The 26,428-nt window shown below is 29.3% G+C and overlaps 1 protein-coding gene across 1 annotated transcript in view; it reads right to left on the bottom strand.

Moving 5' to 3' along the window:
• The window catches only part of LOC105626977 (acetylcholine receptor subunit alpha-like), a 286,825-nt gene that overhangs the window by 38,323 nt on the left and 222,074 nt on the right, over positions 1–26,428 (bottom strand). Inside the window, exon 8 of the mRNA XM_012208264.1 lies at positions 17,653–17,789. Coding sequence (XP_012063654.1) covers positions 17,653–17,789 — 137 coding nt within the window. The remainder of the gene's footprint in view (positions 1–17,652; positions 17,790–26,428) is intronic.

The following is a 26,428-nucleotide window of genomic DNA, read 5'->3' as shown; positions in this document are numbered from 1 at the left end:
GGTCTGTCGATCTCTNTTGTTAGTTCTTGTTACTTGTTCTGTACATATANATATATATATATATATATATATATATATATATATATATATATGTGTAAAGATATAGAAAGAAAATATGACAATTCGCATTGGAGAAATTCGTTTTGTCAATTGACGCGAATAGCTTCCGAGAGTATTACTCGCTTGAACGGGCGCGAAGGCAATGCCGTCTGCCAATCGGCTGTAAGAAATAACGATGCGATGCATAACGAGACGCAAAATGTAGAAAAGTATTTGCGCGCGTGCAAGATTGCCAGATGAGATCGTAAAGCCAGACTTTACGAGCAACCTTAAAGCTTGATCGGATAATTATGGTCTCTATACCGAGTCGCAGTTATTTTCCGGCCGCATTGCGGTTACAGGGCTGTTCGCATTTTTCCAATGCTTCTTTTCTTTCATCTCCGGTCCCTGTGCAAATTAAATTCGATTATTATTCGATTCCTGCACAAGGATTCTCGTATATCATTGTTACGTGCGAAAAATGGCTTCAACGTTTTCCGCAGGATAAGTAAAGACAGATAACCGCGCGGGAAATTCCTTATTCACAAAGTTATTTAACGATGAGATTGACTTCTGCTTTTAAAGAAATTATGAAGGACGGATGGGCGCGAATTGGACATATTCGATTAATCTTATGGTAGAATTCACAGCATTATAAAGAGATAAATGGAAAATTAACTTTCGTAAGTCTTCTATGATAACAATTTAATTCTTCTTCTTAGAAAAAAAAAATTATATACGGGGTGTCCCGCAATTTTTTGCCAACTTTTGTGTAAATAAAGAGGAATAAACTGAGTTGAAACGTCCTCTATCATTTTGCTATTTTCGCAATAATTGATGAAATATTAATTATTAAAAATTGCCAAATATTAGTTTTCAATAATTTTTTATTCAAATACTATCAACTTTACAGAAAAACAGCAAGAGATAAAAATTGTTTATTTTCTTCTTATAGAGCTCTAAGAATTTTTTTAGAATTTTTAATAAATTTTTCAGTACTGGCATTTTCTCATTGGCAACTATTTTTTACAACATAAGAAAATATGATATTAAAAAATTCTGAAAAATTTTTCTTTATGAGAAAAAAATAAGTAATTTTTGTCTCTTGCTGTTTTTTTTGTAAACTTGATAGTATTTGAGAATAAAAAATTATTGAATACCAATATTCAGTGATTTTTAGTAATTAATGTTAACTATTATGAAAATATGTAATACGAATTATGCAATGGTAGATAACTTTTCGACTCAATTTAATTTTCTCTATTTACACAAAAATGGCCAAAAATTGCGGGACATCCTGTATACGCAGGTCGTCTGAAAAATTTTGAATCTCAACATGAAGATGGCATTACTTGTCAAAATCATTTTGGAATTATAATTGTACATACTTTGAAAGATAACTGTGAAAATTGTATCTACTTTGGATGTTCAGTTATTGTTTTGCAGTTATTTGTATTAATCAATGTCAGTATTTTTATAAAAATGGAAAAAATATCGAATATTGGCGGTCGCCATGACAAAAATTTACGAATTGCAGTTCAAATTGATTGACTACTCACTGTATTCACTAGATCTGTGACCCCCTAATGACTTTCTCTTGTTTTTTAGGTTAGTTCAAAATTTGGCTCAGAGGATTTTCATCAAACAAAAACACTGACATCGACTGATACAATGACTGTCAAATTGAGCATCAAAATGGCTACAATGTTAATAAATATCTTTCAAAATATGTACGATTGTATCAGAATGAATTTTTTCGACGAGTAATTTTCATGTTGTAATTCAAAACTTTACAGACAACCCTCGTATTATAATAGTATAAGTACATATACTATATATGTATATGTATTATATATATACATATCCATAAAAGACTTACAAAAATTATTTTTATATTTATCAAATAATTATATATTTTAACTTTATTATTGTAAATAAACATATATATTATCTCGTTTTAAGATTTTATTTTAGAATTAATATATATTCTTTTGATCATTGTTTTGAACTAAGCAAAAAATGCAACAATAACCGCGTAAAAAATAATAGTAAGATTTTTGTTTTCTTTTTAAGCAATATTCTTAAGTACTTTTATTTTAAACAGATGCATGACGCGATTGGTTTACTTAGGCAAGGTGGTATCGCGATTCGGAAATCATGCCATGCTTAAATTGGATTCTGTTCCCACAGGAACAGCCGAGGTTCGCGGTCAGTGAACGGAAGTCTCCCAGTACTACCTCCGCCAGCTCCACCGGCTGGAATTTCCAATTTAGCTGTCCGGGATAAGGAGGCAACCATATTTAGAGTAGACCTGACATTAAATCGGGAACTTAGGGAGCACCCTATTTCTAGATGAAACGTGGTGGCATCGATTTTCTGCTCGGAAAAGATTACGCAGCTGTTCCCGGAAAGTTGTTATTACTTCAAATTTTTATAATGAGAAAATCAATGATGATTTTGATTATTCAAGTAAGGTGATATTTAAGCTAAAATATCTTTTTCAAACATTATCATTTGTATTCTCTAAATTACTTGAAATGTAAAATGTAATGTAAATGTAATCTCATTAAAAAAAAATGAAAATACAGTTATTTTTGGAGAAGATCGAAAATATTTCATTTGTTGAAAAAGAGTGATAATTTTCACTCTTTTTGAGTGAAATTTCACTTCAAAGGAGTGAAATCTCCAAAAAAGAAATGAGATTAATTTTCCAGAAGTAAAATATTTTCATTCTTTTTCAAAAATGGTTTTTTTTTACTTTCTTGAAATGAGATTTCATTCCAAGAAATTTATAGAGAGTAATCAATCAATGTTACAATTCACAAGTTTAAGTCCGCAGTGTTATTAATCGATATTTCATATTTTCGCAAAACTTTCATTTCGGAGGACTTCGAACATGTTCAATTTATGACAGCAGGATTTTCTTTGGATAATTTCGACCGTGGGAAGATTAACTTCGCGATGACAAATGTATCGCGACAGCTCGCGGAAACATATCCAACGAAGTCACGTCAAGAAAGTCGTGAAAATCCTTTTTACCCTTCCATCCAAAACTTCACGCTTTACGGCTGCAAAACGAGTTTTTCTCGGAAGTGCAGATATTGCGAGCGTTCTTTATATGAGGCACAATCGCTGCAGACAATAGAGGAAGCTTGGTTCTTCGTTCTTTACCGAAGTATACTTCTTCTTCTTTTATTTTCTCTCTTTCTTCTTTCATTCGACTACGTTTCGCACTGATTCCGGTTTATTAGATTCAATGAAGGAGATATCTACATGCAGTATTTAAGCGGTCGATATATTCCCGTGGAAAATAAATGCAAATCAATCAAGATAATTTCTTTAAAATTTTTTCGCCATAAATTGAATATGTTTCAAATTTCCAAACATGTAGATAAATTTCTTCTAAAAATGCAAGTATGGCTATAATTTTAAACATTGGTCAAAAATATCACAAAGTGATTTTGAAGTGATTCTTATGCGATATCATATTGATATCATATTGATAACTTTCTTTATTACAACCGCGGTCTAAATTGACGTAAAAGATGAAAGAATTTTTCGAGCATAAAATAGTCAAATTTTTCATAATTCTAACACAAAATTAATGTTCTGGAATGCATTCACACTCGGAGAGCAATTATGTCGATTAATTTAAAATATGTATTTGTCAGCATGACGTCCAGTAATTTCTTTATCAGAACAAGAAAGAATCGCGACGACTGACGTAACGACTTCGCTGGTCGTTAATAACAAGCGAGCAAGCAGTAAAGCAACGAAATCGTTATGCTCCGGTTTACGAGAATTTGTTGTCAGCTTTAAAATCCTGATTCGACATAGCGACGGTAAACCACTGAGTTTGGATCGAGTCCAGGACGACTAGCGAAAGCCGCTGCCTTTTTCTTTCCGCTCCATAAAGTGAATGTTACGCTTTACCGCTTTTGCCAGGTCGTGTCCTCGCGCTGCGGATCTTCTATCGCTACTATTCCATGATTTTCCGCTTTTTTCGAAATCGTTCTCTTCCTATCCTTCCGCATGAATATTTCGACGAAAAACAATGCAAAAATTTATTAATGATATTTAGTGTCAAAATTTAATCAATTTGAATCAATAAATGTCTAAAAGTATTTCTGAACGTAATACATTGAGCTGAAACTTTCAAAATGATTTCTTTGAAATTTTTCAAATCATACTTAATAAAAACATTTGACAAAACATTTCTAATTTTTTTAGGATATAATTTTCTTTAGAATATGATTTTATTTAATTAATTGATTATTTCTTTTCCAATCAACGTTCCAACCAACCAAAGAACCAATCAACGTTGATAAACTGTAATGTTTTATGATTTTGACATTCGATTTTTCTGCAACATTCTACATTTCTACATAATGTAGTTTTAAAAATAAATATGAGAGTTTAATGGAAGTATATAATAGACACAGGATTTTTTAATGCAAAAAAAAGGAAAAGGTGGAAGCATTACACTGACTTATCGCTACATAAAACAGTTCATTTTTCATCATTTTTCTTTTTAATCCTGTCTCTTTGGCCTGGTTAGTTCGAAAAAGCAAAGCCGAGAACATATCGTGCTGTGGTGCCGCGTAAAAATGGCAAGGTAGAGAAACCGGCTCGTTAGTTAAATGTCGCCGGTACGAGGCCGGCAAATGCCACCATTAATATTGGAATGAATTCCTTTGTAAAACGTACATGCTAGTCGTCTGGGACATTTTCGAAAGAGTGTGAATACACACATATTTAAAATTGATGTCAAAATGTCAACGACCGGTTGACCGGTATATCAAGTATCTGGAAATAACACGAGTATAGAAAAGTGAAGTGAAGTTCTATGCTTGTGTCTTCTTTATTCAAGTTTAGCTCGCTAAAAAAATTTATCACTTTCTAATTGCAAATTATAATATGTAAACTGTTAGGTGGAGCAACGACAGCCTAATCTCTTGAGTTAAATAACATTCGTTATTTTTTACTTGTATGTGTATCAAAATGAAAATCAAACCATTTCTGTAATTAATTTCAAAATAAACAACGTTCATATTAACCATATTATGCCTTTAATAAATACTAAATTAAATTTGAGTCAAATTTAATACATTTTTTTAATTAAATTGTTTGATTCCATTATTTCAGTTATTATAAATATTTCAGTTATAGTAAATTAATGACATATTGCGCAGGAATAATTGACCTATAGAAATTATTAAAAATAACTAAGATTAGGTATAATTTAACATTATGAATTTAAAAATATTACATCATAACAAATACATACATAAATTATCTTATTTTTAATAAACTATAATTTTCCTGTTTTTTCAGAAGTGTTAATTGACAGACAGTTACTACAATGTTATAATATATATATATAGTTATTCTAAAAAAGTTATACATTACAGCAAAAATAAACGAAAAAAAATTAACATAATTTAAATATTTTAAATATAATTTGTTATAAATTGTCACAAAAGAATTCACTAATATATGACCACATCATTCGACTAAAAATGCTATTTAAATACAACGCAATTTAGACTTCACATAAATTTTGTTTTAATTTCGTTTAATTTTAATTGCTTCAAATATTAATTAAAATAAAAAATATATATACAGAAGGAGATTTAACTATTTTTAAACCAATCATGATTTTAAATCTAGAAATCATTTTAATAATCACTAACATAATTGTATTTTGATAAGAATATCAAATTCATTGAAATATATTGTATTATTGAACGTTGATTCATATTGCTTTCCTATTACAATCATATTAAACACATTTCACGAATTTAATTCAATAAGATCATTGATTTTTTGGCAGTGAATTATCATGTTGAAGACAAACATCAACTCGACTTATTAATCTAAGAAATTTGGAGATTAGTTTCATATTTGCTCAATCTGCGAGCGATTATGATTTGACTTCAAGCAGGAATCGTGCCTTCGGAGTTTCGTGTGTAAACGACTATATGAGATCGTCTTAGTTTAAAAATTTCGGAATAAAGCTGATTGAAAAATAAATAATTCAATATATTCTATACAGAATATTCTAGACAAACATTATTTGGTCTTTAGATAATTAGAAATCTATTCTTATATTTAAATAAGTAACATCAAATTCCAAACTATCAATTATTTTATATCAATTATTTTATATTTTATATATTTTTTTTGGATCCAATGCTGATATTTTTCATTTGTTATGAGCTATGACTAGCTATGTTAATTAATTAATTAATTAATCGATCTTTATAATGTTTTGCTTATACGGCAAAATTTCGCACATTACAATTAAATATATTATCATAGTTTATTATTTTATGTTCAGTGTCACTGCAATTATACAAAAGAATAATTGTTCTATGCTGTAGATTCACTTAACATCTGCATAATGCAGAACTCTTCTTTTTTCATTTCTATGATAACCCAGATTCGAAAACAAAAAGCTATTTATCTGCACAGTATCGCAATGCCTGATCATTCAATGGATTTCAAACAAAAATACAACGAACAATGAAAAAAAAACATATGAAAGAATTGTATTACTCCCGCAAACTATATATAATATAACTAATTGAAAATATTAATTGATAACAATAATATTATCATAAATTATAAATGTGTATAAGGTAACTCCGGCAAATACGCCGCGCTGGGATTTACGCCACAGAAGTCAGAAAAAATGAAAGAAGTGAGGTTAATTTTCCCGCAACTACTCTGTTATATTACTATTGTGTTATGATTTCAGCTTCTTATTGTTAATATTAAATTATTGTGAATTGAATCAATTTGTCACTGTAATAAGTAATACCATCATAAATTATAATCTACATAAAATGATTAATATAAAGGGCGTATAATAGATTTAGTGGTTATTTCGTGATATATACGTGTAGTGGAATAGTAAAGTATGTTGTATAGTAAAATACAAATGTTTACTTTTGTATTCTCTATTTAGTTTATCTTGTATATCCCACCTGTTTGGGATATACAAGCATTTTTATCGAGCGGGATTTATGCCCAAAGCATACAAAGTGCACAGATTGAATTCAGTACACTAAATGCAATAAACGCATTATATGAAATATATATCTTATGTCATAACATTTGTAATATATGTAGGAAGATTGTAATTATTGTTTATTCATATATATATTTATCTTATTCTTTAATAAAACACATTTTACTTTTATAAACACACTTTTATAAACACATTTTATAAGTTATTGTGTCATTATACATCTTATTTATGGTATATGTATTATTTGTAAATTTTTTATGAGCTGTACATACCCCCCTTTCCCCCCTCCTCCTATGAGTAGCCATATATTCCACCTCTATGGGATATATAGCAAAAATATAAGGGTTTTAAAAAGTTTATTTTTTAATATGAAAAAAATATTTTGGATTTCTAACATTTTTTTCATAGACAGTATAAAAACTTTGATAACTGATACAGTTCGTTTACTATAAACACAGTAAATAATACTTAATAAATTAAGTTAATTTTTGATAGTTGCGTGTAATATATATATCGGAGTTAATCTCAATCTCTTCAGTGTTATAATAACATATTATTAATACGTAGAAATAAAAAAATATTTATCGTATAATATTCTCATAGCAATATGTCTATACCATGTTAAAATAATAAATTATTATTATATATTACTAAATCTTTAATCTGTTTAGTAGTATTATGATAATATCGTTTTAACATATAAATACATGTTGGTAATTACATTATGTACAAACGTTACGCTAGGTTATAAATTTGTAATTAACTAAAAAGACAATCTCTTTGCATAGCATTAAATTGTAAAATATATTTATGAAAACATTGAGCAAAATCTCCTATTGAACACAGCAATGTTCAATGCTGTTAATAGTATATATGTGTATATTAAACTTTTCATTTTATTCATTAATATATCACTGACAAATAAAATAGATAAATAAATATTTGCACAGCGAATATTCCTCAAGTTATTCTGGTAAATGGAGGAAGATAGAGAAAGATAGCGTTTTCACCGTAATTGGCAAACATGTATATGTCACTCGCTGAGACTTTCATGTTTGATATTAATTAATTATCTCTTTGGTTTACGATTATTAAACATTACACGAGAAATGATGTTATGTAGCCGGTTATATTAGGTGTACAACTTTGCTTCCGCCGTTTTTTTTCCGAAATTCGAGGCTTTATTGTAAAAAACTGGTTATACATTTATGATTCAAAGTATTGTCCATCGCTGGCCACTACTTTGTCCCATCTTTCGGGTAGCGTACGAATCCCGCGTCGAAAAAACTGGTCATCTTTTGAGGCTATCCACGAATCGATCCAATTTTTTACTTTTTCATAAGACCAGAAGTGCTGATTAGCCAAGCCGTGTGCCATTGATCGAAACAAGTGATAGTCAGAGGGAGCAACGTCTGGAGAATACGGCGGGTGGGGTAGAATTTCCCATTTCAACGTTTCCAAGTATGTCTTGACCACTTTCGCAACATGAGGTCGAGCATTGTCATGCTGCAAAATCACTTTATCGTGTCTCTCGTTGTATTGCGGCCGTTTGTCTTTCCATGCTCAAACGCATCAATTGCGTTCGATACCGATCGCCTGTGATTGTTTCAGTCGGTTTTAACAGTTCATAATACACTACGCCGAGCTGGTCCCATCAAATACAGACCTTGGACGTCAAAATTACCGTTCTTGAAGCGTTGAAACCACTCACGACACGTTTTTTCACTAATAGCGCCTCACCATAAGTATTTGAGAGCATTCGATGAGCCTCAGCCGCAGATTTCTTCATATTGAAGCAAAAAATTAAAACCTCCCGCAAATGAGAATTTAACTCGTAAACTGACATTTTCAATCGAGAATAACTTTATGATGTAGACACAAATCGACTAATGTTTCTATGGGGTTATGTTGACAGATGCCCAAGTTTATTGTATGACGTCTATGATCTATTTATTTCGACCACCATTTATCGCTAAAGCCATCTATAGGAAAACGGCGGAAGCAAAGTTGTACACCTAATATAAACAAAAACACTTTAAAAAATGTCACTATACATTTCGTTATAAAAATTTTATTGCATACTATTATATACTAATATGTATTTCTAATTATATAAGTAATACTAATTTAAATTAAAATTGTTCGAATAAAATTATATTACATTATAATTATGTTATGATTAATAATTTTTTTTATTTCCGAACATTATTTTCAACTTCTTCAAACCATTAAACTAAGTAACACTCGCCTATTACATATTTAATTGATTTGACGATCGGTGTTAGACGTGGTTAGAGAAATTTGCATATAAATTGATGTAAATTTACGTTTTCTTATCAAGATTAGTCTTAAAAATACTTTCACGGATTTTTATTATCTTCAAAGATACCAGAAGATTTGCAGCTTATCGTGTTTTTATCTATTACTAACCAATGTTTCACGAACCTTGCCATTCACTTCATCAGAATGAGGAGCGCAATAATACTGATAGTAAACGATATTGATAGTAATATCGTTTCTCGCTCTTCTCTCTGATAAAGTGAACGACAAAGTTCAAAACGGATCATTAGCAATGGATAAAAACACGGTGATAATCTGCAAATCGAGTCGCAAATCTTCTATTAGTCTTATAGAAATTGGAAATGTAATTTATTAGCTTTCAAATTATAGATAGCAATTTGTCTATATAATGTGGCAATTTAAATAAATTAAATTTTTTATAAACGCTGTAAGATTTCTTTTTCTTGTATGCAGAACTTTCATTCTTTTGATGAAAGTTCGATGGAAAAGCAACTTCAAATTAATTAAGTGAGTACTGAGGCGGATTATTAGCAGTAGATTGACAAAGGGTGTCAGTGTAAATGGAGACGTATTACGAGAAGTTGGATAAGCGAGAAAAATTTCTAACGATGACTTCATTTTGTTGCCAAAAAAAACAAATGCCACTTAAATACGTCACAATTTAGATTTCAAGTATAATAATATAATTTTTTTCAAAATTATTGTAATATAAAGTTCCTCCTTCATCCTCAACAGTTAAAAAGTAAAAAAAAATTATCTCTTAAAAAAACTATATATTTATAATTGTTCGATAAATTTTGTAATTATTCTATAAATACTTTCTGTTCAAAAGGTCCTCAGAATTTTTAAATAAAACGCAAAATTAAAAATTTTTAAATAAATTTATTTTATCTCCTTCAAAATAATCATCATTCGAGACTATACACATGTGCTAGTAATTAACTTCGTAGTATATTTCATAGACTCCAAAAAATATGGTCTAGCTCCTTTGTCGAATTTTTTTTATGGAATCAATCGAATCAAAATGCTTTGCGTAGTGACAATTTGAGTCTTGAAATAAAAATGCTATATCTGGTGAATACACGGATGGTATTTGTTGCATGTTTGTTAAAAAATCGCATTTCGAAATTCAGTTTATGAATCAATCGCGATTGAACACGTTTGGTCTAAAACTTCAGTTAAAATATGATAAATCGAACCATTAGAGATGCTAAGAATTGAAGCAATCTCTTTTTCACTAATACAATTTGCAAGCACAATTTTCTTCATTTTATCGACGTTTTCGTCTATATTTGATGTCAATGGACGCTCAGAACGCGACAAGTCTTCTACGAGTATCTTCACGGCCATCTTTAAACAATTTATACTACTCATATGCTTGTGTTTCGAGAGAAAAGAGTCCTCGTAAGTTTTTTATAATTTTTTAATATTGTATTGCACAAAAAATTTTGTTAGCAACAAAATTTCAAATCCACTCTTTGCTCAATTTTTTTTTATAAAATCCGATGAACGCACTTGAGATAGATTGAATATAAACAGCTAAATAAATTAAATGACAGATCGCGCTCAAATTCAGCATCAGTGTTAAGGACTTGTGTCATCTTAGTAAAAAACGAATTTGACATACCAAGTAACGCGCATTTTTCAAATGAGAAATTCCAGGTACTTTTTGAACAGAGAGTATTAGATAACATAATTAGAATAAAATTCCATCTTTTATTTAATACAAATATAATAGTTCAATATTTTAATTAGAGATTAATTGTGCATGAAAAGGTTTACTCAGATAAATATAAGAAGCAAACAGTTCATATATTATTATATAATTAAAATATTTGACAATTATGGAATATTTTTATAAGATAATAGAAGCATCATGAAGAAATATAAACAAATAAAAATTACATGTTCTAAAAAATTAACATTTTATTTATCACAGTTTTAATTGCTTCATTTTTTCCTGATTTTTTATTTATCTAATTGTATAACAAATAAATTCGCAAATTAAATAAATCATAATTTTTTTTGTTTACTAGAAAATTTTATAATAAAAAATTAGTCAAATAAAATTATTATTAATATTGTATATTATATTTCCACGTTAATCATATTATATTTCTTATATTTCTTAAACTTTTACACTTAATAATTTTTACGCTTAATAATTTTTATATGAATTTATCATCAGTTCAATAATTAAATAATTTGAATGTTTATTAATTAAGTAATTTACACTGTTAAAAATCGTGTAATAGGTTTCATCTACTTGTTGTTTCAAATTTTTGTTAAGAAAGAGAAAATTCCAATATTTTGATTTTGTTCAATAATTGACAAATTTTATATCAATTTCAAAATTAAATATTTTTATTAATAATCTTCATTTCAAAGTAATCTCTATGAGATACTTAATTATGTTCTTTTTAAAACTAATAATTTTGTATATGTGTATTATTTAAATGTCTGATACATGGAGATTCACGTTATTTTAATAAATTAAAAAAAATATATCACTCATACTGTCAAACTGTAAAAGAAATGCAGCAAATTATAGTGATATCTAAAATAATTAATATATAGAAAAATAATTGTTGTCTGTAAAATATACTAGTAAATAATTAATTCTGTAAGTAACGAATAAAATATAAAATAGAACAAAATATAAAATTTGCTCTCTCTATTCCTCTACCGCTGTTCAATTCTTTCCAATTTTTCCTCCTCTTCCTTTCCTAAAATTTGTTCGTTATTTGTATTATGCAATACACATGAAAAAAAGATAAATTAAAATGGTGTATACAAATCACAAGAGTAGAATAAATAAACGACAATTTTGAACGTCATTCCCGACGTTAATTACATTAACGGCCGGTTTTATTATTGTACATTGCAAAATCTCAACGTGAACATGAAGATAATATAAGAAAAATAAGAAGCTTTATAATTTGCTCAATACCCGCAAATCGTGCATTAATAAAAATGAATAAAATGTCAAATAGCGGATTTTGACAAATTATGATGTGTATAAGAATTTATGTCAACGCAGTTGAAAAATACAATCGTATTTATTAATTAAGTGTATTGCAAGAGCGTGCAACAGTCGATTCGAAGTTGATTTTAATCAATGGAAAATCAAAATCTGATATATTCGATCCATATAAAATTTAAAGCATAATAAATTTATCTCTATTAATAATCATAAAATTATACTTGTTTGTGAAATAATAAGTTGCTAATGAATAGTTGTTAATAGAAGTGAAGTCGTGAATTAGTTAATTGCGTGCACATTGATAATTACTGTTGTTTGTAGATAAGAGACAATTACATCGTGTCTCTAGGTATTTGATGCAGTTGAATGAATCCTATGGTCGTATGATTTATATTTATGTTACTACGTTTATGTTACTACGTTACTACGTTTATGTTACTCTGCTGCGCTTGACATAATAATTGCATACGGCATTTAATGATCTTATATGTTATAATAAAGGCTATATGCAAACTAGTCTGGCTTTCTGTAAAATATCATATTTACAAAATAAATATACTGAATATATTCTATTTTTTATATGTTTCAAATTAATGTTTAGTACATAATTATATAATATAACTACTTGTTATTTGAATGGCATAATTTTCACAAAATTATAATTTCACAAAATGTATTGTATTAATAAAAGATAATATATCATTCATTATAATGTGTAATGGAGATTACTTTGAAACTCTCAAGCCTTCGCTTCTTCTTAGATTTATTCATTGCACTCGTATAACATTTCCAATATTAGTGACACGCGACGCACATTTTAGTATCTCATATTACAACATCAAATTTCATCAAAATGCAATCGCAAAGATAATACAGAAAAGAAAAATGTAAGAAACGAAACTTTAATGATCTATTCAATACATACATATATCTTACAATTCTTGTATACTTCCAAAAGTAATAAATAAATTACGTGTAAATTAACGAAATGAAAATTCAACGCAAAATACTTTTGAATTTAAGTGTGGTTTGAAAAATTTATTATCCTTCGCATACATTAAAACGATATCTCATAATTTTTTTTCTTTATAGCTTTAATTCATAAGTAAAATGAATAAATCGTGCGAAATATTTGTTTCGATAAAAATAATCATAAAATTTACAGTTATCAAGGATATTAATTGATTATAGTTCAGTTAATTATTCCTAGGGAATAATTGCTTTGGCTCTTCCACGCGATCCTGTTTTGATGCGTAGTGCGTGTTTGCTACGACACGTACTATTGCCTGCTGGCTCGCAAATACGATGCGCGACGGCCTTGTGTACATACGTCGTATGTAAGTATTGTATGCTATTAAAACAATATCAAGGTTAATCGACACAATCAAAGGTAAAAAATTATTTCTGCGAAGTAATTTGTATTGAATATTCAATTTTTTGTATTTTTAATCGGTTTTGATAAAAGAATTATTATTGTATATTTTGCACCTTGTTGTATAGACTTAAGCATTTAAAATAATGATTAAATTAGTTTGATAAAAAGAAAATTTTAAAATAAATTATTTATTATTTAAATATTAATTAATGATAATGGGAATATTAACTACTCGTACAGCACAGAAACTTGTAGCAAAAAATTGCATATTGCAGAAACATTGTGAAGATTTCTTTTTGCAATATTACTTCAGCAATGTTTGCAACAGTATTTTTAAAATATTTCCAGCAAGAGACATAAATTGACATAAAAATCCTGTCCTTGTTCAAAAATCAGTAAGAGACAAAGACAAAAATAATTCTTGTCATTATATCGATTTGTACCTCTGCTAGAAAGCTCACTTTGAATGTTAAGACTTGTATTGATTTGTATACAACCCAATAAAGTAAGGCCTTGGACATAATGGAAGAATAGGAATTAATGATTACGGTACACTTAATCGGGTTTCATAACATCAGTTATGAAACTGATCAATCTCATAACTATATTCTTTTGAAAAATGGAATGACTGGTTAGCTTCTATCTATATTATTAAATCATTAACGTCATTTCTACCAATATAGATTAATTTTAATCTCAGTTCAATTTATCTTCGTCTTTTTCTAGTTCCAAAGATTAGAAAAAGACGAAGAGTAAGTTGAACCGAGATTGAAGTTAATCTACGTTAGTGGAAACGGATATAAGATGTAAAAGTAATCAATGTCTATAATTTAGGAATTATGCCTATAATATATAGACATAAAACAATTAGAAGTAAGGCTTAAATATAATATACAATGGACACAATAATAAGATATAAGACATATAGGCCGTGTTCCGATATGCACAGCCAGTACTGAAAATTTATAGTTCACGTTACGTATGCTGTAGATTTTCAGGCAGTGTATATCGAAACATGCCTATAAAATATAAAGACATAATTAATTATGAAGTCATATTTTATTTGTATTCATTGTATGTTACATTTAACTTCTATTTCTAATTTTTTATGTTTAAATTTATATAGTACAAAATCTTATAATAAATATTGCAGTAATATTGTAATATTACAGCAATGTTGTTGCATTATTACAATGTTTCTGCAAGTATTCCTTCGCTGTGCGCAAAACCTAATATTGCATATATATTATATTGTAATATTGCTGTAATATTACGTATTAATGTTTTTAAAACGGACATTTTTACATTGCTGCAATGTTGCTGAAATATTGCAGTAATATTTTGCAATATTTTTGTAATGTTCCAATCTTGCAATGAAATATTTTTGCAATGCTGCTGCAATATTTCTGTGCTGTATGGGATATTGTGCATTACTTATATATATTCAATATCTGATATCCGATAATTTTACGATTCGGTGCTCTAATTTAATGTAAAGATATGAATTGCGATTAGAGAGATTTTACGTAAAGCAATAAAAATGCAATTTGAGATATGTTAAATGCTGTTGTTAATAATATTAAATTTATATTAAATTTATATTTATAATCATTTTATAGACTAAATCTACAATTTAATTCCATATTAATTTTTTTATATCTAATTGTAAATACATCCATATTTCTATAGAAATTTTTGATAAAATAATTTTGAATTCATTTTCATACATTTCTTTTTATTTCTTACAGGAAAATTTATAGATTAGATCGTTTGTTTCTCTCTCTTGTATCCTTACCTTTACATATTTTTTTCAGTCACAATTTTCTTTACCGTAGTCCTCAATTTCATCGCCGTTTTATTTTTATTTCTTTCCATCACGCGTGCGATGCATCTGCGTGTTCAATATCTGGAGATCTCGAATTATTTGAAAATGGACGACGGAGCAAGTAACAAATAGCAAGCACTCTCAATTTATTTTTCGATCTCGAAATCGAGATCACGTACGGATTCCTGATGACAAAAACACATATTTATTAATGTAATTTCATTAAGAAATATTTAACAAAAGTGAGAATTTTCTTCTATTAGATAAAACTGCGTAAAAGAAAGTCAAACGGAATGAAAAAAATAAAAAGAGATATATCTAAAAGCACTTATTATATTGGAAATGTCATATTTTTGTTGAAAAATTCAATTGGAATCATACTTAATACATAATACGATTTAATTTAATCCAGTTATAAAATAATACACTTATATTAATTTTTAAATAGAATAATTAAATTATATCAACCATTTAAATTTATAATAATAATAAAAATAATAATAATGTTGCCTTGTATAACACGGAATTTTAACTTTGGCTATCAGAAATAGTGATCTTTGAGGAACAGAGCTAATTTTTCTTATTTTTCTGGATTATACAAATATCTGTAAAATTCTGATCAAAGCTACTTATCAAAGCTTTAATAACGAATTTTATACTATTATAGAAATCGGATTGTAATTTACTGATTTTTTTTTACAGATTTAAATTGAAATAAGAATATTGAAAAATTTTATTAATCAAACATTCATAACTTTTATGTGAATAAATGGAATCCATCCTTTTAAACTTTATGTATTATATAATACTTAAGGATATGTACTTTCAAAAAAATAATACATATAATGTGTGCGATGTTGATTTAAAAAAGTTGAATTATTAGCACTAAAATGAAGATTTTAAAGAGAAAAAAATTATGTTAGAAGAAAAAAATAATAAAATAACTTCTATAGCAGCATAATTATTAAATTCATTTTAATCCTTATAGTACATGATACAATTTGGTGCCTCATCCGTCCAAACATAGGTCAGTTAATAGAATCCGTTAGTTTTTTTCCTATGATATTTTTCAGAATGGTTACAAAAATCTCTAAAAAGTCAACATACTTTCAATCTTCTAAAATAAATATTGAAACTTTATTTTGGAAAATAATAAAATGCAGTATAATGTATAATTACCGAAAGATTCAAAGAAACTTGCACGAACAAGAATCGCTCGGTTATTAACAACTCGATCTTATGGTAAAAGTCAAAATGAGTACAAATATATCAAAATAAAAATATATTTCAAAGTTTATACGATAATATGTACAATATTTCTCGTTTGTACGATATTACTAATTTGTCAGATACCGAATGTAAAGTGTCAGATACAGAATGTAACAACGAATATCCGGATATCCGACCGGATTCCAAGAAAGTGTCTTCTAAAAAAAAAGGTCTCTATGGAGAAAAAGATTGCGTAATTTTGCAACAATGTATAAGATATAGCATCTTAAATATGCATATTTATTATACACGCGCGTGCGTGCGTGTGTGTTATACATATATATATATATATATATATATATATATATATATATATGTGTGTGTGTAGTATCAATTATTTTGCGTGAGAGAGAAAAAAATATTATAGAACAACTGCAAATATTGTTTCTACAATTGTTATCAGAATCACCGTTTCAGAGCGAATACAAACAAGCGCGATTCCAACTCTCATCGTCATTTTTCCGTTTTTCGCTGAATACAAGTGTCATTGTATAGCCCCTTTATGATTCTCCATGAGACTATATTGCTACGAAATTGTTGCTGTCGTAAACACGAACTGATAAATCGCCACTGAAGCGTTAATCGATAACGATGATAGCGCACTAACACGACAAGAAAATGTGATAATGCGAGCAAAATGGAACAATGCAGAAAATGTTTCCTACGATATTATATGGAAATTATTTCTGTATTCATCTACATCTAGTTTGTCACAATCAGAAATGCTTTTCTCTTCTCGGCTGCGTCAAATTGGCAAACGTAGCGCGAATAATTTTCTGCTGTGAAGTTCTTCGTCTTTCGCTTTCGTGTAAAGTTAAAATATTTACCTTATCGAGACGAGTATCATGGCAAATATCAGGTACTTTCCAAGCAGTGGTACAACTAGCGAAGTCGGTGGGATGATTTCAACGACCAGTAGAAAGAACACGTGCAGACTGATGAGAATCGAGATAGAAAGCGTTACCTGAAATTGAAAGACATTTGTAAAGCAAGTTTCATTACATAAGGAATAAAGTGAAATATATTAAAAGTTTGTTTTATTCAAAATGATTGTGTTTATTACAATAAAAGAGAAACTTACAAAATATCTAGAGCAATATATTTTGTTTTCTCCAGTAAATTACTTTGTACAATTATGATTTATAATTTTATAGATTTGTTTAATTTGTTATGAATCAAATAAATAAATTTTCTTATAATGTTATTTATTTTCCTATCTGATTTGATAATTAATTTCTTGGTTCAATATTATAATAATAGAATATTATATTAAAGGAATTAATTGTGATTATCATATAATTCATTATGTTTTATTAAAAACGATATTAGAACGAATGTAAAAATACAAAAATAAGAAAATTATTATATACTATTTCTGTCACATTATTTTAAGAGAAAATATATGAAGTTTTCAAGAAATAGGTAGTAGTCCAAAAACACGTGTTGCCTTTCTTTCAAAATATGTCCTTTGACAAGCAACAAATTTGAACCTATTCGAAGAGGTCAGATAAAGAGCTATGGATAGTCGAGCGGAAAATTCGTATTTATGATTCGCGCGTAAAGAATGTACGAAGCAAAAGTCAGAAGGATAAACGAGTCGGCCCCGTGAGATGAAAATTGTTCACTGACAGAATTTATATGTGTTCCATTCGTCGTGATCCATTCGTATTAATAAAACTTGTAAACGAAGAGCATCAGGCACGTACAGTCACGTCTGGAAGTAGTACTACTGTTGCCAAGTATGATGAAAATAAAAATAAAAAAATATAATGGGATATAATGGGATAAGCAGGAGCAAAATAAAATGAAATGAATTTTATCTATTGTTGTGATACTATTGCAATACTAAATACTTTATCTAATAAAACATGTAACATAATATACAGCGATATTAAGAAATATTATTTTTCTCGATTAAGAAATTAAATATAATAATTAAAAAAAATTAGTGTAGTATAAACAAAATAAAAATTATCACACTTTAAGTTAAATTTATATATTTAATTCATATAATATACTTATTTTTTATCGATACCAAATACCTATTAATATCACAAAAAGATAAAAACGCATAAATATCATAAATGTAATATCATAAATTAAACAGATAAATTTAACTATACGTAATGCTATAAAGATATATTGTTTATATTGTATCAATATTCTTTATATTTTATAATGCTAAATACAATCTTATTCAATTATAATTACTATTAAAGAAATTATTAAAGAAATTATAATATAATTAGTGTTTTCTTAAATAAAAGTACAGTTATTCATGAGAATATTTCATGAACAAATATTGCATTACATAGCAAAATTAAATATAAATAATTAAATAAGAAACATCAAAAATTTCGGGTGAAGGATTTATCAGGCATGTTTATCAGGCAGAAGCAGAAGTTAATTGGGTTAACGATTACTTCAAAAAAAGGAAGAAAAAGTCTTTTTATATGAAACGAGGGATTTCCCCACGCAGGTTTTTGTACCCTTTTATGTCGGGCATTATATAAGTTGAAGTACAACTTGTATGAAATCGAAAAGTCACATACACTATTTGAACTGTAGTAATTTTTCTATATTAAATGAATTTTTAAAGAAAACACAGTAATAAAAAAGAGAAATAAAAAAATTTCTTATTTAAATAATAAATGTCATAAAAAATATTTAATACAAAAGTTAATACGAGGAAATCTTAGTTAAGAATGTTATGTTTGTATGTTACATTTTTCAAATATCCCGTAATTATGTAGATATTATTAGTTATAATATTATCTATATGATATAATAAATACTCCAAAGTGCTTAGATATGTAATGTAAAGACATCTCTGATAAATTAATTTTGTAATGTATTTTGTAATATTGTTAATGTAAATCCTTTTTTTTTTATTTAAAAGAAATTGAAAAATCGCTTTAAAAGATTTAAATTTAACTACGTTTGTTGCAAACGTAGTCCAGAGGATTGAACATATTACGTTATATTTTCGTCTCGAAAAACAAATAAAAAGTGAGATTCTTTACGCGAATTTGCTGAAACCGTGATGACGTAACTTTTTCAGATAAAAATTTGATTGAATAAAATCCACGTGAGATTTCAGACGATGAAAAGTGAAATAAATCCAAAAATGTGCTGACATTTTGTATGATCTATCTTTTGATTTTATATCTAATATCTGGAAAATTCGCATATGACGATATAAAAAAATGACGATATATATTTTAACGATTTAAATTAGAATATAAAAGTTACGATTGAATTCGGCTCAGTCACGGGTTTAATTAAAGTTTTCGTCTTTGCATCGGTATTTGCAAGGGAAAAAGTTTTAGAATGAAATTGATTTAATATCATATATAGTACGTTTGATTCTGTCCCGCGATTTTTCATGAAACTGGAGATCATTTTTATCTATCAATAATATTTATTATAGAATCGTTTCGTACAAAATCCCGTGAGATAATTTCCGATAAATAATTTCCGACGAAAGGTATTTGCAAACATATGTGGTTATCAGCCTATATTTCCTTTTTTAATTGAATGCACATGACTTTTCAATAGCGCTTTGCGGCGTTTCGCGATGATTAATTTACAGTTCGATCTGTCGTTACATGAAACTGTCCATCAAAGCTGCATCAGTGATCAAATAGTATTCATATCTCTTTTTCAAAAATTTTACAAATTGATATATTTCTTTTAGTCATTATTTGCGATTTTTAATTATTATATCTATTTTCACTTTTCAAAAATATATAGAATGATACTCTCTTATTTATTTAATTTTTTATTTTACTTTTTATCAAAATTTAAAATACGTATATGACATCTATTTTATTATTCGTATAATTTACAATTATGTTTATTATATGTCATATATGTATAATAATTTGTGATTATTTTTGGCATTTATAGATATAAGAATTGTATTCGTATGTATTCACTTGTATTTCTTTTTATATTAATTCGCTTGTATTTCTTTTTAATAAATATTTATGTTAACCTTTAATTTCGGATTAATAAATATATTGTAATATACCAGCAATCAACATATAGTTAAAAACTGTTTCTAGTCATTACAATTATATTAGATGATATTGACTTAAATATAAAACGATTGTTCCTTTTCAGCCCGTTTTCATTTTGATTACGTCAGAATTTGTCGCACTAGCTGAGTAATAAAACCAATTTATATTTTCCAGTGACCACGAATGTATAACACGCGATCATCGATAGCTCTTATCGGGTACCAAGTTTGTAGCTCTTATTGCGAATTGAACGCAACACTAGCAAGCGAGGCAAGCTTCAGTTTTACTGCGGTTTCACCATTGCAATGGCGTTTCATAGCGATTAATTTAAAGGATCGACCATTGGAGCGCGATAGCGTCTATCGGGTTGCTGCTCTGTCGTTCGCCCTGGCGGCTTTCATCGATGCATTCGGATCGATAGCGCACCCGATTACTTTCCATCCGACCGCGCCTTTAATTATTGTCGCCCACTCTTCCTCTGGTAATCGTGTATCTTGATGCTATTGTTTCTACCAAATGTTTGAGCAAACGTTTTCGAATCATTTTCACATGATCCAATAATTATTATAAATTACAAAATTAAGTTTATTCCATATTATATTTCATAAAATATTCTATTATTTATTCTTCGTCAATTTTATATTCTTGCTTCCAAGAGACTTTTTCTTATTATTCATAGTTCTAATTATCTAATTTGCCTTAAAAGTTTCAAAAACGGTTTTTAATCTTCTAAATTTTATATGCACGTAAAATTACAAGTAAATTTATACAGAAAATAATAAGCTAATAGAATACTCAAAACATTCTGATGTATGGTCTGATAAAGGAATAATTTAGATTCCTTCTGTGAGCTTGTTGTTTTAACTCACGTAACAGAGATGTGAACTAATACTGTCTTGTCACAGTATGGTCTGTTTGCTATGGTATATACATGGTAGTTAAACAAGATCCGCGGAAGCATGTTGATGCACGGTTAACGCGATATGTTGTGTTCGATCAGCTTAACTTGGTCTTGTATAATATGCGTGTGATACCGAAAGTGTACACTTCTACGTACTGTTGATGATTAAAGATCGCTCATAATTTCGGAAAATAATGCCATTTATGTTGGTAAAATAAAATTTAATAAAACAAGTATTTTATTTGGAATTTTGTTATTTACCCCTGATTATCGTGTTTCATCATTAATATACCTAATGAAATTAAAGGATAAAAATATTATTATTATTATTATTACTACTACTATTATTACTACTACTTATTACTATTACTATTATTATTATTAATGTTATTTATAGTTAACAAAAAACTCCGTGATTGAAAATTTTGAAATAAAGTCTTTTCTTTGAAGAAAAAGCATAGCTTCTTTCACCAAATAGAAACTCGTTAGCTTACTTTCGGCTGATTACTGTTGGCTTACTTGTTCTCGAGCGATTGTTTGCGTGATTAACGTGGGAACGTCAGTTCGCAGCGAAATTGGCTCATTCATGTGCCAATGTGGCCATGTGCGCAAATGTGGGTGAAACGTCGAATCACGTTGAACGTGCATGAGGATATGACGGAATGTATAAGATAAATATGATTATATTGTACATGGGATCCTCCGATCTCTCTCTCTCTCTCCTTTTCTTCCCCCTCTGCGTGACATAATATCCCGCAGTATTCATCCATTTTCCTCACCCGTTACATCCGCCTCGCATCAATTAAATGTGATAATAACATTCGAGTAACATCTTCATATGGCGTCCGAGATGTACGCATCGATCTGTGCCGCGCGCGCGCGCACGTAGATGAATCCACGAACTTCTTAATAATCTATATTTTGTCGCAGTTATATCAAAACATAAACGAAGCTTTATATGTATAAAACGGTTATAAATAAATGGACAAAATAAAATTTATGGAAACATTTTGAGAATACTAGTTTTCATAAGCACACAATTAAAATTATTCAAAAATAATTGTGACTATATAAATTAAACATTAACTATTTAATTTTTTAATATTCTTGAGGTTTCCACAGGTGCTTTTTATATAAAGATTATGCGTTTCGCGGGTTTCCTGTGTATTCAGATCCATTCTTGGAGTGCCAACGTTCCGTGAACCTTGCAGTCTACTTCATCAGGGCGAGGAACAGCCTGATTCTAAGCTATTCCTCCGGGCCATTCCTTTTTTATATTACGCTATGAGGAAAAACATTTACAAACAGAACTCAACCACTTAAAATTAGCCTTACAGAAAAACGGATACGACAAAAAGGACGTAACCAAAAGAATCACTAAACATGCAAACAAGACAACGGTCTCTGATAGACGAAAGGATCCTATCAATTCATATGTTAAAGGAACAACAGATCAAATTGCAGGATGTTAAACAAACACAATATCCAAACTATCTTCAAATCACCCAAAAAGACAAATCTTAAGAAATTCTAAAGATCAGAGACTTCTATTCAACTCCACAGGAGTATACAAAATTTGTTCCTGCGAGTAAGTATACACCGGGAGAATGGTAATCTACAGATTAAAGAATACCAAATGATGTCAGATTAAAATACGCCACGAAGTCAGTATTATCAGAACACAACATCGAACATCAAATACTGTTTGACAAAACGCCCACAATAGCCAACATTATATACTTTCCAAAAAAATATAGAGAAACCATAGAGATACAAGAACACCCTAACAATAGAGATAATGGTAATAATATGAATAAAATATGGAAAACTATTCTCCTGGTTATTGAAAACCGATCAATTTCCTTCACTTCTTCCCCCTCCCCCTCTACCACAATTCTCTTCTTTCCTTCCAACAAGTAGAGTAATATAAAAGAAACGACTCGGAAGAACATCTCAGTATTCGACTGCTCCTTATCCTGAAGTGGATTGCAAAATTTACGAAACGGCATTCCAAGAATGGATTTAGACGGAGGAAACCCGCGAAACGCATAAACTTTACATAGAAAGCACTCGCGGAAGCCACAAGAATATTATCAAATACCTCTATATTATCAAATACGGGGAGAGTAAAGTAAACACTTCCAGCAAACTCAGGTCTTCCCTAGCCAAGAACTATCTAACTTGGCATTCCTAAAACGCTGTAGAAATAACATCATTCCAAAGTTCCTACATCTGAAGGAGCACTAAGAAACTTACAAATCCAAAAACATCCTTCATAAAATCAGCTTCATCCTTATCAAAAAATGCATCCACTAAGTCACAAATAGTCCAGATCTCCCTTTAAACTTCACCTGTTCTTATCCGCCACGTTGCGGCATGATATCTGGCAAACTCTAGATCGTATTGTATACGAACAAGTCATGAAGACACACACACAATCCTCTGAAAGACAGAAACAGAAATACCTTGTCCCTCACAAAAATTCACAACCCTCTCTTAACGTCAAGATCCAACAAAGACTTGTCTCAAGACACTACATCTGCGCTTGTTAAAGGTTCTAACTTCGCATGGCACCAAGAAAGATTCCAAAGAAAGAGATTATTAGCCAAATAGAGTCAATCATCTACCGACTTCCATCAGAACAAACAGATAATATTTGCAGACTGGTAACCAATATCCTTTCCAAAGCCAAACCTCCTCCACCAAACATCACTAAACAAGAGCGATCCTCCAAGACCTGAACAGAGACATCATCGTCGGCTTCCAGTCGACAAAAGCAACACGACAGTAGTCATGAGATCAGACTAAGAAAAAGGTGAAGAACTTTTTCTCGGATAAAATATACAAGAAGCTTGACAAAGATCCAACTAATACAATTGCACCAAAATCCTAAGGAAAAAAGCAACATTCCCAATAAAACCCAATAAAAACAACATTTAAACTTACAAATTCTTTCTCACCAAGATTATACTACCAAAAGTACACAAATCAAACGTCCCCCTCAGACCGATTGTCAGCGCCATACACTCCCCGACATATTGTACAATTTATCCCGCTTCCTAACACAAATACTACAATTCCTCATTGGAAAATCTGAATCACACATAACTAATTCAACGGAAATTCGTATAAAAGATATAAAAAATCCGACTACGTCCCAGACCTGCTTGTAAGCTTTGACGAAATTTTCACACAAGTCCCAATAAATATAATAAAAATCTTACATGAAGTCCCCTCCGACCTCATCCCGCTAATAGAGCATTGCTTGACAACTACTTACTTCTTCTATAACAATCAATTTTATGAACAAATTTCAGAAGCGACAATGGGCTTTTCTGTAATGCCAACAACTTTATGAAGCATTTTGAGAAAGAGATTCTCATAAAAATACCCAAAAAACTAAAAGTTTGGTTCCGTTATATAGATCACACATTCGTGATATGGAGACATAGCAGAGTCTCGAACTCCTAAATTCTTATTTTCCTCAACAATCATTCAAATATCCACTTCACTATAAATATAGAGGATTCCTAGATATTTTTGTGTCTAAGAAAGCTAACAGTACCTTAGACCATTAGGTGTACAGAAAACTATTATACACAGGTAGATACCTACATGCCGAGTCGCATCATCCCCTAGCATAAAAACAGTCTGCAATCAACTCACTTGTATATAGAGCTTTTCTCTTACAAAGAACATCTACAGACAGAATTCAATCACCTAAAACTAGTCTTATAGAAAAACGGATATGATAAAAAAGACATAATCAAAACAATCAATAAACATGCAAACAAGACAACGGTCTCTGACATCAAACGAAAGGATCCATTTTCCCATATGGAACAGATCGGATTGGCAGGATATTAAACAAACACAATATCCGAACTATCTTCAAATCATCCAAAAAGATAGGACAAATTTTAAGAAATCCTAAAGATCAAATCTCCAATCAGCTCCGCAAGAGTACACAACATACTTTATTCCTGCGGGTATACATTGGAGAAACCGGGAGAATGGTTAACCTAGAGATAAAAAAACACCAACGTGATGGACTAAAACACATGTTTTACAATGACGCAGTTAGCATTATCAGAACACAAAATCGAAACAGGACATCAAATACTGTTTGACAAAACGATCTCAATAGCCAACATTACAATACTTTACAAGAAAATATAAAGAAGTCATAGAGATACAAAAACACTTTAACAAATAGAGATAATGGCTACAATGTAAATAAAAGATGGAAAATCATTCTTCTGATTATCGAAGCCCGATCAATTTCCCTCACTCCCTCTCCCTCTCGACAACAATTCTCTTCTTTCCCCCCACTACTCTAACAAGTAGCGTAATATAAAAGAAACGGAACGAAGGAACAGCTCAGTATCAGGCTATTCCTCGCCCTGATGAAGTGGACAGTAAAGTTCATATTGGCATTCCAAGAATGGATCTGAATACGTAGGAAACCCACGAGACGCATAATCTTTATACATAATTTTTTTATTTATGTCCTATATTTATAATAAGTACACATATATATATATATATATATATATATATATATATATATATATATATATATATTATTATACACACACACACACACACACACACACACACACACACACACACACACACACACACACACACACACACACACACACACACATACAACACTAC

The sequence above is a fragment of the Atta cephalotes genome (assembly GCF_000143395.1).
Source record: "Atta cephalotes unplaced genomic scaffold scaffold00007, whole genome shotgun sequence".
Classification (NCBI taxonomy): Eukaryota; Metazoa; Arthropoda; class Insecta; order Hymenoptera; family Formicidae; genus Atta; species Atta cephalotes.
Note: the sequence above shows the minus strand (reverse complement) of the source record. Positions and strands in the feature narration are given on the sequence as shown.